Source organism: Bipolaris zeicola (assembly GCF_000523435.1).
Source record: "Bipolaris zeicola 26-R-13 unplaced genomic scaffold scaffold_58, whole genome shotgun sequence".
Taxonomy (NCBI): Eukaryota; Fungi; Ascomycota; class Dothideomycetes; order Pleosporales; family Pleosporaceae; genus Bipolaris; species Bipolaris zeicola.
In genome coordinates, this window is record NW_006912107.1 from 13,984 (window position 1) to 27,280 (window position 13,297).

Consider the following 13,297-nt stretch of genomic DNA (forward strand, 5'->3'; position numbering starts at 1 on the left):
TGCCGTGCTTGTCCCGGCGTCAGACTGCTCAATGCCTCTCCCTATCCCTCGACCGCGCCCCCACTAACCACCTCCCCAATGCCCCACGCTCCCACTCGCACTCCCCCTCTCCCACCGCGGCCGCCAGGCGCTGATAAGGCTGGCCGCAAGCTTCTAGTGCTGCTCCATGGGCCTGATTCTAGCGTGGACATGCATCTGATGTCTCACAGCCGAGCCATGTCGCCGCACCATCCGGATGCCGCGTGCGCCTAGGCCCAAGGCTAGCCGCAGATCAAGAGTGAATGCGGTTCTGCGCACGGCCGCCGTGATGGTTGCCGCAACAAACGACATGTGCCTGTCGAGGCGCGGCTGAGCAACCGTTGACGCTTCAACGCGACGCTCAACTCTGCTTCCGCCATCCATCTGCCATCCGTGACATGTAGCCTTGCTGCCATTCACCCTCGCTTCTTCACTTTAGTCATCTCGCCACCCGCCCCATCTCGCTGCCATCACAAAGCCCGCCAGGCAACACTGCACCTCACCACCTGCAGCCCCCTCAACCCGCATGCCTGACCAGGACCTCATCTGCCTGCCCTCCCTATACATCCATCCATATCCACATACATATTCGTGCATAGCCTCTTGCCCATCGACCATACCATCACCCGCCCGCTAGCTCCAGCCCGTACCCGTCTCCACTCGCCCAACCCACACGTCACCCGCCGCTCGCGCGCGCACCACAATGGCAGGCCCTTTGGCCAACGCCAACGTCCAATTTTCCGGCCCACCCTACATGCATCCTTTCCGTCCCGCCTCCTCCATGAGCGCCAACCGTTTCGACGAGGGCTACTCGGAAGATACCAGGAGCCAGAATGAGGGCGACATGGTTATGCAGACCGACCTGAGGCTCGGTGACTCCCATCGCAATCCCGATCTGCCCTTCAGCCTGCCCGACTGGGTTCTGGCTCTGAGCGAAAATGAGCGTAGTGGTACGTCTGCCAGTACCCAGCTGACCCAAATCAATCCTAACATGCCATTCTAGAATTCGCCTACGCCATCTTGCGCTCGCTGCGCACCTCGTCCATAGCCGGCATCGTCGAGAAGCTGAACCCCCTGCTCCATCTCGATCCCGTCATACACCTACCCCCCGAAATCACCTTCCAGATCCTCTCCTACCTCAGCCCAGAAACACTGCTGCGCGCATCCACATTGTCACGCGCATGGAGGGAACGCGTGCTTGACAGTCCTCTCTGGAAACTACTCTTCAGGCTCGAGGGCTGGAACTCAAACTTCTCCCAAGTGCGTGCATTCGAAGAGTCGCAAAGGCAGAAGCGCGCAGATTTCAAGGAAAAGGAGCGCAAGACGCGACATAGAGCAGCCGAAGATACCGATTACGGAAAGCCGTCCCATAAGAAGCGCGTGCGGAATCAACAACTTTTCGGCGACGGCACTCTGCCAGACAACGGAGCGCAAAATGCACTCGATTCCCCTGCTAGCCGCCCTACCGGAAACGCATGGGGTGAGCAGCATGGTGCAGTCGAGGCCGACGACAGTCCTGTCAAATCAGAGGACAAGATGGAAGGCCTGTCGTTCCACGGCACCTCGCCTCTCGCCTCGCCTACCAATGCACTACGCCGGGAAAGACGCCAAGGTCTACCATCCGAAGACACTACATCCTCGACAACTTCAGCAGTCTCCAATAGCCCCCCAATACATCCGTCGCTTCTTCTTCCTGGCCCGGAAGCTAAGATTAATTGGCAATTTCTATACAAGCAAAAGAGGCGTTTAGAAGACAACTGGAGCGCTGGCCGATTTACAAACTTTCAACTTCCACACCCTAACCACCCAGAAGAAGCCCATACTGAATGCGTGTATACCATTCAGTATTCGGGCAAGTATCTCGTCAGTGGAAGTCGAGACAAGACTATCAGAGTCTGGAATCTGGATACTCTGCGCCTAGTGCACCCACCGCTCATTGGCCATTCGGCTTCAGTTCTCTGTTTACAGTTTGATGAGCGGCCCGACCAGGACATTATAGTGTCTGGTGGGAGTGATTGCAGAGTCATCTTGTGGCGGTTTTCAACTGGACGCATCATTAAGGAAATTGAAAAGGCTCACTCAGAGTCAGTCCTGAATCTCAGGTTCGATGACCGCTACTTGGTGACTTGCTCAAAAGACAAGACCATCAAAGTCTGGAATCGCAAGGAAATGATGCCCACCGATGATACCTATCCCTCGTCAACTATGAAATCAGCCGCCAAATTTCCATCATATATAATTAATATGCAGGACTACGTCGCTCAGCAGCATTTGCACCTTAAGCCGCTTGCCCCTTACAGCCTCATTATGACTTTAGAAGGTCACGGTGCAGCAGTAAATGCCATCCAGATTCTCGACGGACAGATTGTCTCTGCATCCGGCGATAGAAGCGTCAAATGCTGGGATGTCCGGACCGGTGCGTGTACACGAACCTTTTCTGGCCACACAAAGGGAATTGCTTGCGTCCAGTTTGATGGACGACGCATCGTCAGTGGAAGCTCAGATGAGAGTGTGCGTATATTTGATCGTGCTACCGGTGCCGAAGTCGCCTGCTTGAATGGTCACAGTAATCTTGTGCGCACCGTACAAGCCCAGTTCGGAGACTTGCCTGGCAACGAGGAAGAACTAGAAGCTGAGGCTCGTAGTGTGGATCGAAACTACTTTGCTGCGCAAGCTAGCGGTATGTTATCTGAACAAAACCTTAGCAGAGCGGAGCGACGTGCTCGCAACGCTGGGTCACGCGACCCAACCAAGGTCTTTGCCTATGGGGCCAAGCTACCCCCAGGAGGCGGAGGCAGCAAATGGGCGCGCATAGTATCTGGATCTTATGACGAGACTGTGATTATTTGGAAGAGAGGACCTGATGGAGCTTGGGAAAAGTCTCAGACATTGCTTCAAAACGACGCAGTTCGAGCCGCGGGCGGCCGACCTAGGAGGCCTGTTGTTCAACCTGCAGCCAACGCAAATGCTGCGGGACAACATAACAATCAGCAACTCAATGCCGCCCAACAAAACAATTTCCAGACGCTGGCGCAGCAGGCTCAGGCACAAGCCCAAGCAGCTCAGACTCTGGCACAACAAGCACATGCTCTTCACGCAGCTTCACAAGCTATGCATGGCCCAATTGGCAATAACGCCGCCGTGAGTAACATCACAGCCGGGCCTGTCATAGCGCCCAACCAACCAGTTAGCCATGCAGCAGTCGGACAGCCAGGTCCAGCAAATGCGCAACCGCATCATCACCACCACCACCATCACCATCATCACGCTCCACACCCACTAGCCGCCCCCCTCAACACAAACGGTACCAACTCACGAGTATTTAAACTCCAATTCGACGCACGTAGAATCATCTGCTGCAGTCAAGATCCCACCATTGTAGGCTGGGACTTTGCCAACGGCGACAAAGACATCACCCTCGCCAGCCAATTCTTCGGCGATTCATACTAAACACTTTCTGGCGTTTTTATTATTATGTTTATGTAGAATGAAAAACGAACACCTTATCACGTGAATAATTTCTTTCCCCCCCATCCAGTCCAGTAACCTCCTTACGTATCAAACCACTCCAACCCATCCTCCCTCCCAAACACCGCCCGATACACCCTATCCCCATCCCCCTTGACCACCTCCTCCGTATGTATACTATGCAAACTATACACCCTCTCCTCCGCACTACTCCCATCCGTGCCTTCCTTTGCAGCCCCGAAAATCCGAATGTGCACGTATCCATCCTCCAGCGCTGGCAACTTGACTTTGCCGAATAAATGGATGCCGTACGCGGATGTGGCGGCGCGTACGAGTTCCAAGTCCGAGGCGGTGAAGGAAGTTAGGGAGGTGTCGGAGAGGTGCTGGACGCGGGTGAAGTATTCGGGTTCGTGTTCTGGTTGGGTTGGGTTGGTTTATGCGATTTTATTTTGGATGGATGGATGGAATTTGATGATTTAGAGTGGATTTTAAGGGGAAAGGGAGAGGAAGGGGGGGGTTTACTATCATGGTCACGACGTAGTTTTATGAGTTCGGCTTTTACGTCTTCGAGGATGGAGGAGAAGGCGTCGATGGAGGCTTGGTGCGGGGCATGGGGTTCGGAGAGGCGGACTGTGTCTTCGGTCGCCATTGTTGTTTTTCTGTTGTTACTTTCTGATTGGAGTCAAGGAGAAAGAGAACCAGTTCAATCTGATTTGTTCGAGGGAATTGGTAAGAAAGGTGGTCAGATACTAGAGGTGTTTTGGGGGTAATCATTAATTCAAGTGTGTAAAGCAAGAGAGGAGGGGGGATATGTAGATTGCCAAGAACGACCCTGAAACTCGGGTCTGGTTGCGCAAACCTGCTTTCTCACGTTGCTTCCAACATTGTAAGCTGGCGTGAAGATCAATGAGGTGTAAAGTGGGGATTTTCGTGTGTGGAATTCAGGGCCTGGACCCTGCAGCATATGGAATGACTAGCAAGACTCAGCTGCAATGCGTACAGTCCTTTTCCCCGCACTCCATCACCCGCTTGACGCCTTTGACGCGAGATCTTATACAATGCAAAGCACTAACACGTGATAGAATGTTTGTTTTGTTGGGCTTGTTAGCTTACTGGGCCAATGTGACTCATTTAGGTAATATTGACATCTGGTTACCCAAAAGAGGGGCCAAAGGGCGCGCTCTAGCGCTTTCCGATGGTAAAAAGCAGTTTGCCGTTGAAGCAATGTTAAGAGATTCCCACACAATGTTTATTTAAAAGAAAAAGGTATCCTTCATAATATCTGGAAATGAGTTGATACAGCTCCTCTCCTCGCAAAACCGAAGCAAAAAAAAAGAAGCTTGTCTACGCAATGGCTAGTACCACAACCACAACAACAATCTACGAAGACCACATCGAATTAACACCGATACGGCCGCCAAACATAATCACTCTCAACATCCCTCAAAAGAAATCCTCGCTCCACTCTGTCACATCCTTCACTCAAACCCCCGATGAAGCCCCCGAAAATGCAGCATACTCCGTCTCCGCCATCCCGGACGGCGGTTACGGCTGGATCATCGTGCTAGGCTGCTCCATAACAACCTTCTGCCACAACGGCATCATAAACTGCTGGGGCGTCCTGCAAGCCGCCCTCCTAAACTCGACTCTTCAAACCGTGTCCCCCTCGACCCTCGCCTACGTCGGCTCCCTAGGTCTCGCCGGCGGCGCTCTCTACGGCCTCCTCGCCATACGCCTGATGCGGCACGTCGGCTGTCAAACCACCATTTTGCTCGGCATCAGCCTCATGTCGCTGAGTCTCATCGGCGCGAGTTTCTGCACGAAGAATCTGGCGGGCTTGTTCGGCACGTATGGGGTTGTTGGGGGCGTGGGCATGGCCATGGTGTATGCCGTTGCTAATACGCTGCCTGTACAGTATTTTAGCGCGCGCCTGGGGCTTGCCAATGGGCTTATCAAGCTGGGCGGTGGCATAGGTGGGTGCGTCATGGCGCTTGCGTTGGAGGCGCTGTACAGACGTGTGGGGATTGCGTGGACCTTTCGTATCCAGGGTTTGCTTACGCTGGCTTTGGGGCTGCCGGCTGCGGCCATGCTCAAGGATCGAGTACCGTTGCGGAACGTGCCGTTTGTGGATGTGAGCATGTTTCGCAGCGGTACGTTTATTGCTACGTTTGTTGCGAGTGCTATTGGGGTTTTTGCACTCTTCGTGCCGAATTATTATCTGCCGCTGTTTGCGCAGTCGATTGGCCTTAGTCCTACAACGGGCGCTGGCTTGGTGTCTGCCTTTAACGCTTGCAGTGCTATTGGCCGTTTTATTGCTGGGCCATTGTGCGATAAGTTGGGGCCGCTTAATATGTTTGTCATTACTATGGCACTCAATGCGGCGAGCATGCTGGCTATCTGGCCTGTCTCGAGTACCTTGGGTCCCCTCGTCTTGTTCGCCATTATAAACGGAGTCGCCAATGGTGCTTACTTTACCACCCAGCCCACTGTCGTTGCTGGCATCTTTGGTCCTGGCCGCGCGGCCGTTGCCATGAGCATGTCTGTGACGGGGTGGACCGGTGGCTACCTCATGGGCGCACCCATTGCTGGCTATCTTTTACAGGCTGCAGGTGGGGGAAAGGACAATGCTGCAGGTCAGAGTATTGATGTTTATCGCCCAGCCATCTTCTATGCTGGCGGTACGGCGACGATATCTGCACTGTGTGTCATCTTTGCAAGGCTCACAGTAGCAAGGCAGTTCAAGAAGAAAGTGTAATTTCTCTGAAATGACTGAGATACAGTAGTTAGATTTCTGGTCACTTCGCGTATCAGTCTAATGCTTTGATATGATCCAGTAAAAAGTATTCTGTTCTTGAAGCACTTCATTCATCTTAATTTATGCATTGCCCGGTAATAGAATGATACGATTAATTTTCAAGCTTACAGAGGGGGTATCGTCATGTTTCAGTCAAGCAGAGAAATACAAAAGGCCCCATCTACAAAACAGAGCATGCCTAAGAAAAGAAAAACGAAAAGGAAATCCCTACCGGAGCACAATATCCTTCTTGACTGGGCTCCGCCGAGTCCACGCGTCCTCGTGTATCCTCGCCACAGCCACCCGCTCAGCATGCTCACCCACCCACTTAATCAGCATAACGTTAAGCATTTTCCAAGGCCCAGCTTCAAACTGCTCAGCCGCAAAATCGTCAACCTCCTTGTCCCACAAAAAGTGATCTCCAGTCCAGATAGGCGTGCCAGGCGGATGCATGGTATTGAGACCAGCAGGTTTACGGTTCTCAGGACACGGTTTGCGCCATAGATTACGTGAGAGTAGGACAAATTCGTAGGGCCCTGTGGATGATGGCTGGGAAATAGAAGATTCGTAGTCCATAATTACACCACAGTGCTGGTCGTCTTCATTGATGAGGTGCGAACAGGGAATTTGCTTGCCCTCGTGGTCGAGCTGCTCTGCGCTGAAGCCATCCGCGGAAATTGTCGAAGCGGTGAAGCGCAAAGTGTTGGAATCCGTCTTGTGATCTAAGCCCCGTGGAACGTGAAAATAAGGCGGGTATTTGATGCGGAGAGAACTGCTGCCCTTTTCTCTTCGTATGGTATATTGCGCGGATTCGGGACCAATGTGGTAGTTCAAGACTTCGGAGCGAAACCACTCGCCCTCGCCACGCGGCGTCTTGTAGACGTCTGGACAAGTAGTAGGGTCAAAGGGGAAATTCACGGGACCGCTGAATGCAGACCAACTCCAGCTTGGTTCGTCCGTATCTTTTCGATTCAAGTGGCCTGCAGGGCACCATAGCAGTGAGAAGTCGAATACAGCCTCGGGCAGGCCGTGAATGAACTGGCCACCGCAGTTTTTGGTCAAGGCTTTGGATGCCTTTGTGAATTCTTTTGATGGGTAGGCCTGGTTTGGCGAAATGGTGTTACAGACGAGCTGATTATACTTTCGGAAGCCATGAAACCAATTTTCTACCTCGCTAAAGTCAATGTCCTGTGACTTGTTGCTGCCCATGCTGGTGCTTGATGAGGAGCGGAATCTGCTGACTATTTCGCGTACTGAACCACGGCGGCCGGAAGTGCTTGAGCGTGGCGAGCGAGATTCGTCACTGTTACTTCGTGCTGGTTCTGGTGCCAGAAAACCGTTTGCTGTTGTCGGGCTAATGCTTTTTTGTGGCGATGTTGAACGCCGCGAGAGTGGGCGACGGATCCAGGCCGGCGATAATCTGTCCAAGGTAGAGGGGTTATCGGTCGACATGATGAGCAGCGACATGGAGTGAGCCGGGGAATTTATTAAAAGGGATATTCAATAATGTAGAATCGTCGTCAAGGTTACTCTTTGGCCAAGGCGGTGAGTGTGTAGAATGATAAAACGAATGCTTTTAGCGACGAGCAGGTTGGGCGTTGAAAGACAAACAGCGGCTGTCGCGCCTTTTTGTGAATCCAGCTCACTTGTCAATGTTGCCGCTGTGAAATGGCTGCGCCCCTTTCGGCATGTTACGAAGGTGTGTTTGGAGGGGGTAAGTATGTGTGACGCTGCGGGCACTAGGAGTAGGAGGAGGCTGTGCATGATCTGGATCACCGGGCTCCACCGTGCCCCAGTTATCTGCACCGACTTGACGCCAGCCGCTCCCAATCATGCAGTCTCGGCCTGTCCTGACTGTGGTGCAGGGCCAAGGTTTGCTTGTCGATCATAAGCTTTCGTCAGCTCTTGCGACCCGACTGTCAAGATGGTGATGCCCATCTGGTTGTTTGGACAGGAGCTCGAAGTGGGGGTTGTGCCAGGAAACGTTGAATTAAAATGCTCACGGAAACGATATTGCACATGTGCAGATTGTCGGGCAGGGGCTCACCGTCACTCGCCACCTAATCTCCTTGTTGCTCCGGGGACATGGGGACATGCTGCCACTTAGAGTGGAAAAGCGGCCGTTGAACAGTTGCAGTTGTTTCGTCTAGTGTCAGAAAGTACCAGTGGAAAGAGGCGACGCCGAGCCAAGAATCGCCTATGGCATGCGCCACATGTACTGCGCCACACACGTGCCACAGCGGGGTCGCCTCTTCCCCATGCTCGCGTTAAAGGCAGCCGTCGTGACGCGTAGTTTTGCACAGCTCTATAAGCCGAACTGGCGAGCGCACCGGCCGGAACCTCCGTATATCCACCGCAATTGGAACCATTGCCACCATGTCTGGCTACGAGGGTAAGTCTGCTCGTCTGGAAGCATAGTCGGTAGAATAACTAGAGGCAGTCGAGCACAATATATCCACCAAGGATGAAAAGCCGCAGCAGCCCCCGCGTCGACCAGACCTCTCCACCTTCTTTTCGCAGCTCGAGCTTGTAGATACATCCGATCCACGGTCACACACAAACCCCAATGCTCTCCCCCAGCCCGAGAATATGGCAGCGGCATTCCGCTTACTCGCGAATGCTTTCGAGACTATGCGCGGACGACCAGCGGACGAGGCCAACGCAGAGGGAGACTTGTTGGCTAGCATGATTGAGATACTACGCGAGAATGCCGATGATCCGCCCACTGAACTGAAGGGCGTACCCGACAGCTTCCTGGACGAATTGGAAAGGGTGCCCAAGGAGAAACTAAAATCTTCCGACACATGTCCAATATGTGTCAACCCTTTCCTCGAAGGTAGGCTGCATATCGCACCAGGAAGGAGCACAGCTGACCAAGGCGTGCATAGACAAATATCCGCTTGTGGTTCAGCTTCCATGTCACGACGATCACCGCTTTGATCTCGACTGCATAGGCCCGTGGCTCAAGCTGAATTCTACGTGCCCTCTTGATCGCAAAGAATTGTTGAAGAAAAAGCAGCCCCCTCCGCCGCCCGCTGACGACGAGGAGGATTATGACGACATGTATGCCTGAGAGGGTAACCACACATATTGCATTGCATCGGAGTTAGGCATTCGCCGCAGATAGTGAATACGACTGCTGACAAAATCGACAACGGGTACGCCTACGGCCTCCGGTCAGCATCTGTGCCTGCAGAAGATACACTCGCTATCTCCCAACGGTTGGGAGACTATAGCTGTCATGCGCAACCCTTTCCCACTTGTCCATCCGCGAATGATGATGTGAGACTTTTTTGTTATCCATGCTTACTACCCAGCTTGATTGTGCGTCTCCTTAGCTCTTCCTAAAGAGCTACATGACCATAACGAGTTCCTCACTTTCATCCATGACTATAATCACGATGCCAGCGCGGGTTGGATAAGACTCAGCGCTGTACCCGAGGAATCGGCGAGCATCACATGAAAAATTACCCGACGAAACTATCTATATACATGTGCATATGCCCACATTTCGGTCGGACTATAAATGTAAACCTGTTTACGTTAGGGATCTCAAAACCAGGCGTTCGGGCATTGTTTCGCCCCACGCAAAGCGGGCCACGTGCTTCTTTCTGGCAACGGGAATCGAAAATCGGGTCGGACGCCTTTTTTAACGCCGAAAATCGAATCGCGTAATTTGACACTTTGCATACTATCTGCCTTTGGTTGGTAACGAACGATTTTAGTCCTATTCTGTCCTGGTCACCCATACATGCAAATACCGGGGTGGCGGGGAGAACGCATCAATTTTGGCACTAGCGTTTCTACAGAGAATCCTTAGGTTACACTCGCCGTCATACTCCGTCTTCAGTTGTTGCGCGTCGTCCGCGTACGATAGTCGATGTCGGCAATCGCAGGATCCAATGACAAAGTACCCGTTTGTCAGATGCACCCACCGGTTGGAGACGATCTCAAAGGTACGACGTGTCTTGCAACAGCATTGCGTGGGTCCTTGTAGCAACAAAACTTGTCATTGCCGAGCAGTTTTACTCGGGCAACGGACGTCGGAAAGGGATGATAATCACCGATGAGATGGACCAAACAGTAGAGTAATGCGACACAACGGGAACAGTAGATCCGGGAAAGTTCGATCGCCTAGGATACGGTCCCATAAGCCTCAGTCGGTTTTGGTGCGCCCTGTCGATGTTGCGCATCGCGGAGATAGGGCGTTTAAGCAGCGGTCGCGCTCTGATTACTCGCTCCATAGATGCCGATGCGTGGCGTGGTATCAACAATACAGCGCATTTGTTTTTTTAATCTGGATGGATCAGTTTGCTCTGGAACCTGGGGACGACGATGAGCTGGGCCGAGAGGTGCAAGAACGAATTACATCCATGAGGACATCGTAACAACCATGCGTGCCAAAGTAAAAGTGGCTACGACGGTATGCGGGTACCAAGAAAAGGGCCGGATGTGGACGCCCTGTTAGCATGGATATTCTCGGCCTGACCCTTAAGTGCGGACGAATTGCGGCCGGCACCCCAATTGTCAGCTCCACATCCGCCATCGCCATCGCATTGCCTTCGCCCCGCTATGAAAGTAAGGTCGCACCCTTTACAAAACGATGTGTCGACAGACAGATCAGAGAATCCCAGTATTGCATGTTCTGTGAAGCTAATATGGATATGCCCAGCAACGCGAGTAACCATTCTAGGAAAAGAACATCCAAAAGCCCCCGTCGGGCTTGTTGGCAATGTAGGATAGGAGATGATATACTAGTGTGTTTGGGGCAGTGTACTGACATTTCCATAGGCAAGAAACGCAAGGTTCACGCAAATGTAGGCCAGACCAGTATGCCATCATTGGTTAGCTTAGACCAAAGTATTGCAGGGTCTGCAGATGAGGAGAATACTACATGCTCAGTGCATATGGCGGAAAGACTGAGCAAGCTTGAACAGCTCTTCGAACGATTTGTGTGTCGCAAGGGTTCGACGAATAGCACACCGAGTGGGCTACAAAGTCCGCCCTTGACTGCATCGGGTTCGAGCGAGAAGATCAGCAAATGGTGTAGATTAGGCTTGTCAAGCGATGTGCGGAGCGAGTCGTCGATAGGAGACGGCATTGTGAGTTCCCTATGTTTTGCTGGCACGCGACCCACTGACAGTAGCAGCTCGGTGCACAAACATGGACTTCGGCACCTTCGATACAAACACTTGTGGATAAGCAAGAGCGCAAAGAATCATGTGAGGTATATGACCATGCCCATCGATCGTTGGTGGCTCTGCTGCCATCACAACACGACGCGGATATTGTGTTTGAGTCGTCGAACGGCTGGATGATACTCGAGAACATGTATCGAGCGTCGGAAGAGATTTATGTGCGCAAAGACATCCAGTCATACGCCCTCGACATGCATGCAGTTGCTCAGGAAAGATCAATCATTGTGGCTCGGACGCTTCTGCACTTGGCCATCTGTCTTAACTCACTCCCGGCCGACTTTGATGTATCGCGACTGTCGAGCATACACGACTTGGACGCAACCATGCAGAGCTATGTTGCAACGGTTACATCTATTGTTGCCTCGTCAGACGAACAGATGATGACACTGCACGGGCTTGAGACGCTGCTTCTACTCGCATTTTACCACTTGACTAACGCATCACTGAGGCAGTCGTGGCTGGTGGTTCGACGCGGCCTCAACCTGGCCCATCTCATGGGGTTCCAACGCATTATAACGCAAGAAGACCAGAAGCCACCGATTCCAACGGTGACGAATGCAAAGGGCATATGGCGTAGCTTTGTTGATGTGGACCTGTATTTGTGTCTGCATCTTCGGCTTCCTTTTGGGGCGGAGAATTATCCAGTGCCAGCGGACGCGGACTCGCATCTTCAACACCGTGCGAAGCTCAACGAAATCACTAAGCAGGTAGCGGAGCTGGACCGCGAAGTGTCGCCGCAAGGGTACTCTGCAGCACTCAAGCTGGATGAGAAGCTCGAGATGTACATGCGAGAGATGCCAAAAGAGTTTTGGGAGGTGCCGAATATTCCGCCTACAGCACGATCGCCCGAATCTTCAGCAGCACTGGAGCGACTGATAGTTCAGATGTTTCACTTCGAGACACGGATGTTTATTCATCTGCCATACTTACTGCGAGCTCAACAGGATAAGCGATACGACTACTCAAAGGTGACGGCACTGCACGCAAGTCGTAACCTCTTGATGCGATGGTTTGCGCTCCGAAACGCCAACATGACGCAGGCGTGCTATCGACTAGCGGAGACGGCCGTGTTTATTGCGGCTGTGACGCTTACATTGGACATTGTGATTGATCTGAGCTCAAAGGACAAGATGGAGGTGCAACAGACAAAGGGAACAGATTTTGCCATGATATGCCGACTGATTGGCGAGATGGAGAAGCTGGCCAAGGCGGGAGGAACACGGGAAAAGATAGCAGCTCGCAGTGCCATCACACTGAAGAAGATGCTATCGTCGTTGGATCCGAACCGACAGACGACCGGGAACACACGACACACGCTGCCATTTTTCGGGACAGTGGAGATGGAGTTTCAAAAGCCACCGGTGCGGACGGGGTTCGACATTGACTCTGACGCGGGAAAGCTGATGAATGCAACGGCATCTGGCGATCGTCTGCCCGTCCTCTCGTTTACTAGCAATTCGCTGTGGCCAACATCGGGGTGTGGGACAGGATCGACGGTAGATTGGGATATTGTGCTGTTCGATGGGTTGGAGGATCAAGACACGGAGGGCAACTGGGTGTTCTAGGTACAGTAGGGTGGATGGGATTACTGGCGGTCGGGGCGGCAGTGTGTGTGTGTGGTGGTGGTGCTGGCAGTGGCAAAGTGGGGTCAGAGCGGTGGTTGCCAGAAGGCAGGCGGTGGTTATCTGACGATTGTGTCGAGTGGGTGCCACTTCATCGTGCGCCCGGTCTGGGTAACGCAGCAAGTCATGGAGGCTTTTGTTTTTTGTAGGATTACTGGCCACGGCGTGGCTCACGTGGGTTGCTAGGCGCAAGGGGT

At 52.8% G+C, this 13,297-nt stretch overlaps 6 protein-coding genes across 6 annotated transcripts; 4 read left to right on the forward strand and 2 right to left on the reverse strand.

The window, feature by feature from the left end:
• Positions 1 to 721: 721 nt before the first annotated feature.
• COCCADRAFT_25595 (uncharacterized protein) lies at positions 722 to 3,468 on the forward strand (the record flags this gene model as incomplete). Its single annotated transcript, XM_007713272.1, has 2 exons — positions 722 to 968; positions 1,022 to 3,468. 2 exons carry the CDS (start codon positions 722 to 724, stop codon positions 3,466 to 3,468), a joined length of 2,694 nt encoding a protein of 897 aa, XP_007711462.1.
• A 101-nt stretch (positions 3,469 to 3,569) lies between these two features.
• Positions 3,570 to 4,135, reverse strand: COCCADRAFT_36067 (uncharacterized protein; the record flags this gene model as incomplete). Its single annotated transcript, XM_007713282.1, has 2 exons — positions 3,570 to 3,901; positions 4,009 to 4,135. 2 exons carry the CDS (start codon positions 4,133 to 4,135, stop codon positions 3,570 to 3,572), a joined length of 459 nt encoding a protein of 152 aa, XP_007711472.1.
• A 702-nt stretch (positions 4,136 to 4,837) lies between these two features.
• COCCADRAFT_94046 (uncharacterized protein) lies at positions 4,838 to 6,241 on the forward strand (the record flags this gene model as incomplete). The annotated part of the gene is made up of 1 exon (XM_007713283.1): positions 4,838 to 6,241. One exon carries the CDS (start codon positions 4,838 to 4,840, stop codon positions 6,239 to 6,241), a length of 1,404 nt encoding a protein of 467 aa, XP_007711473.1.
• A 267-nt stretch (positions 6,242 to 6,508) lies between these two features.
• COCCADRAFT_4353 (uncharacterized protein) lies at positions 6,509 to 7,732 on the reverse strand (the record flags this gene model as incomplete). Its single annotated transcript, XM_007713260.1, has 1 exon — positions 6,509 to 7,732. The coding sequence occupies one exon, from the start codon at positions 7,730 to 7,732 to the stop codon at positions 6,509 to 6,511; it is 1,224 nt and encodes a 407-aa protein (XP_007711450.1).
• Positions 7,733 to 8,656: 924 nt separating this feature from the next.
• On the forward strand, positions 8,657 to 9,353 carry COCCADRAFT_36070 (uncharacterized protein; the record flags this gene model as incomplete). Its single annotated transcript, XM_007713284.1, has 3 exons — positions 8,657 to 8,672; positions 8,721 to 9,116; positions 9,169 to 9,353. 3 exons carry the CDS (start codon positions 8,657 to 8,659, stop codon positions 9,351 to 9,353), a joined length of 597 nt encoding a protein of 198 aa, XP_007711474.1.
• Positions 9,354 to 10,749: 1,396 nt separating this feature from the next.
• Positions 10,750 to 13,043, forward strand: COCCADRAFT_25600 (uncharacterized protein; the record flags this gene model as incomplete). Its single annotated transcript, XM_007713273.1, has 3 exons — positions 10,750 to 10,858; positions 11,072 to 11,382; positions 11,430 to 13,043. 3 exons carry the CDS (start codon positions 10,750 to 10,752, stop codon positions 13,041 to 13,043), a joined length of 2,034 nt encoding a protein of 677 aa, XP_007711463.1.
• Between the last annotated feature and the right edge of the window lie 254 nt (positions 13,044 to 13,297).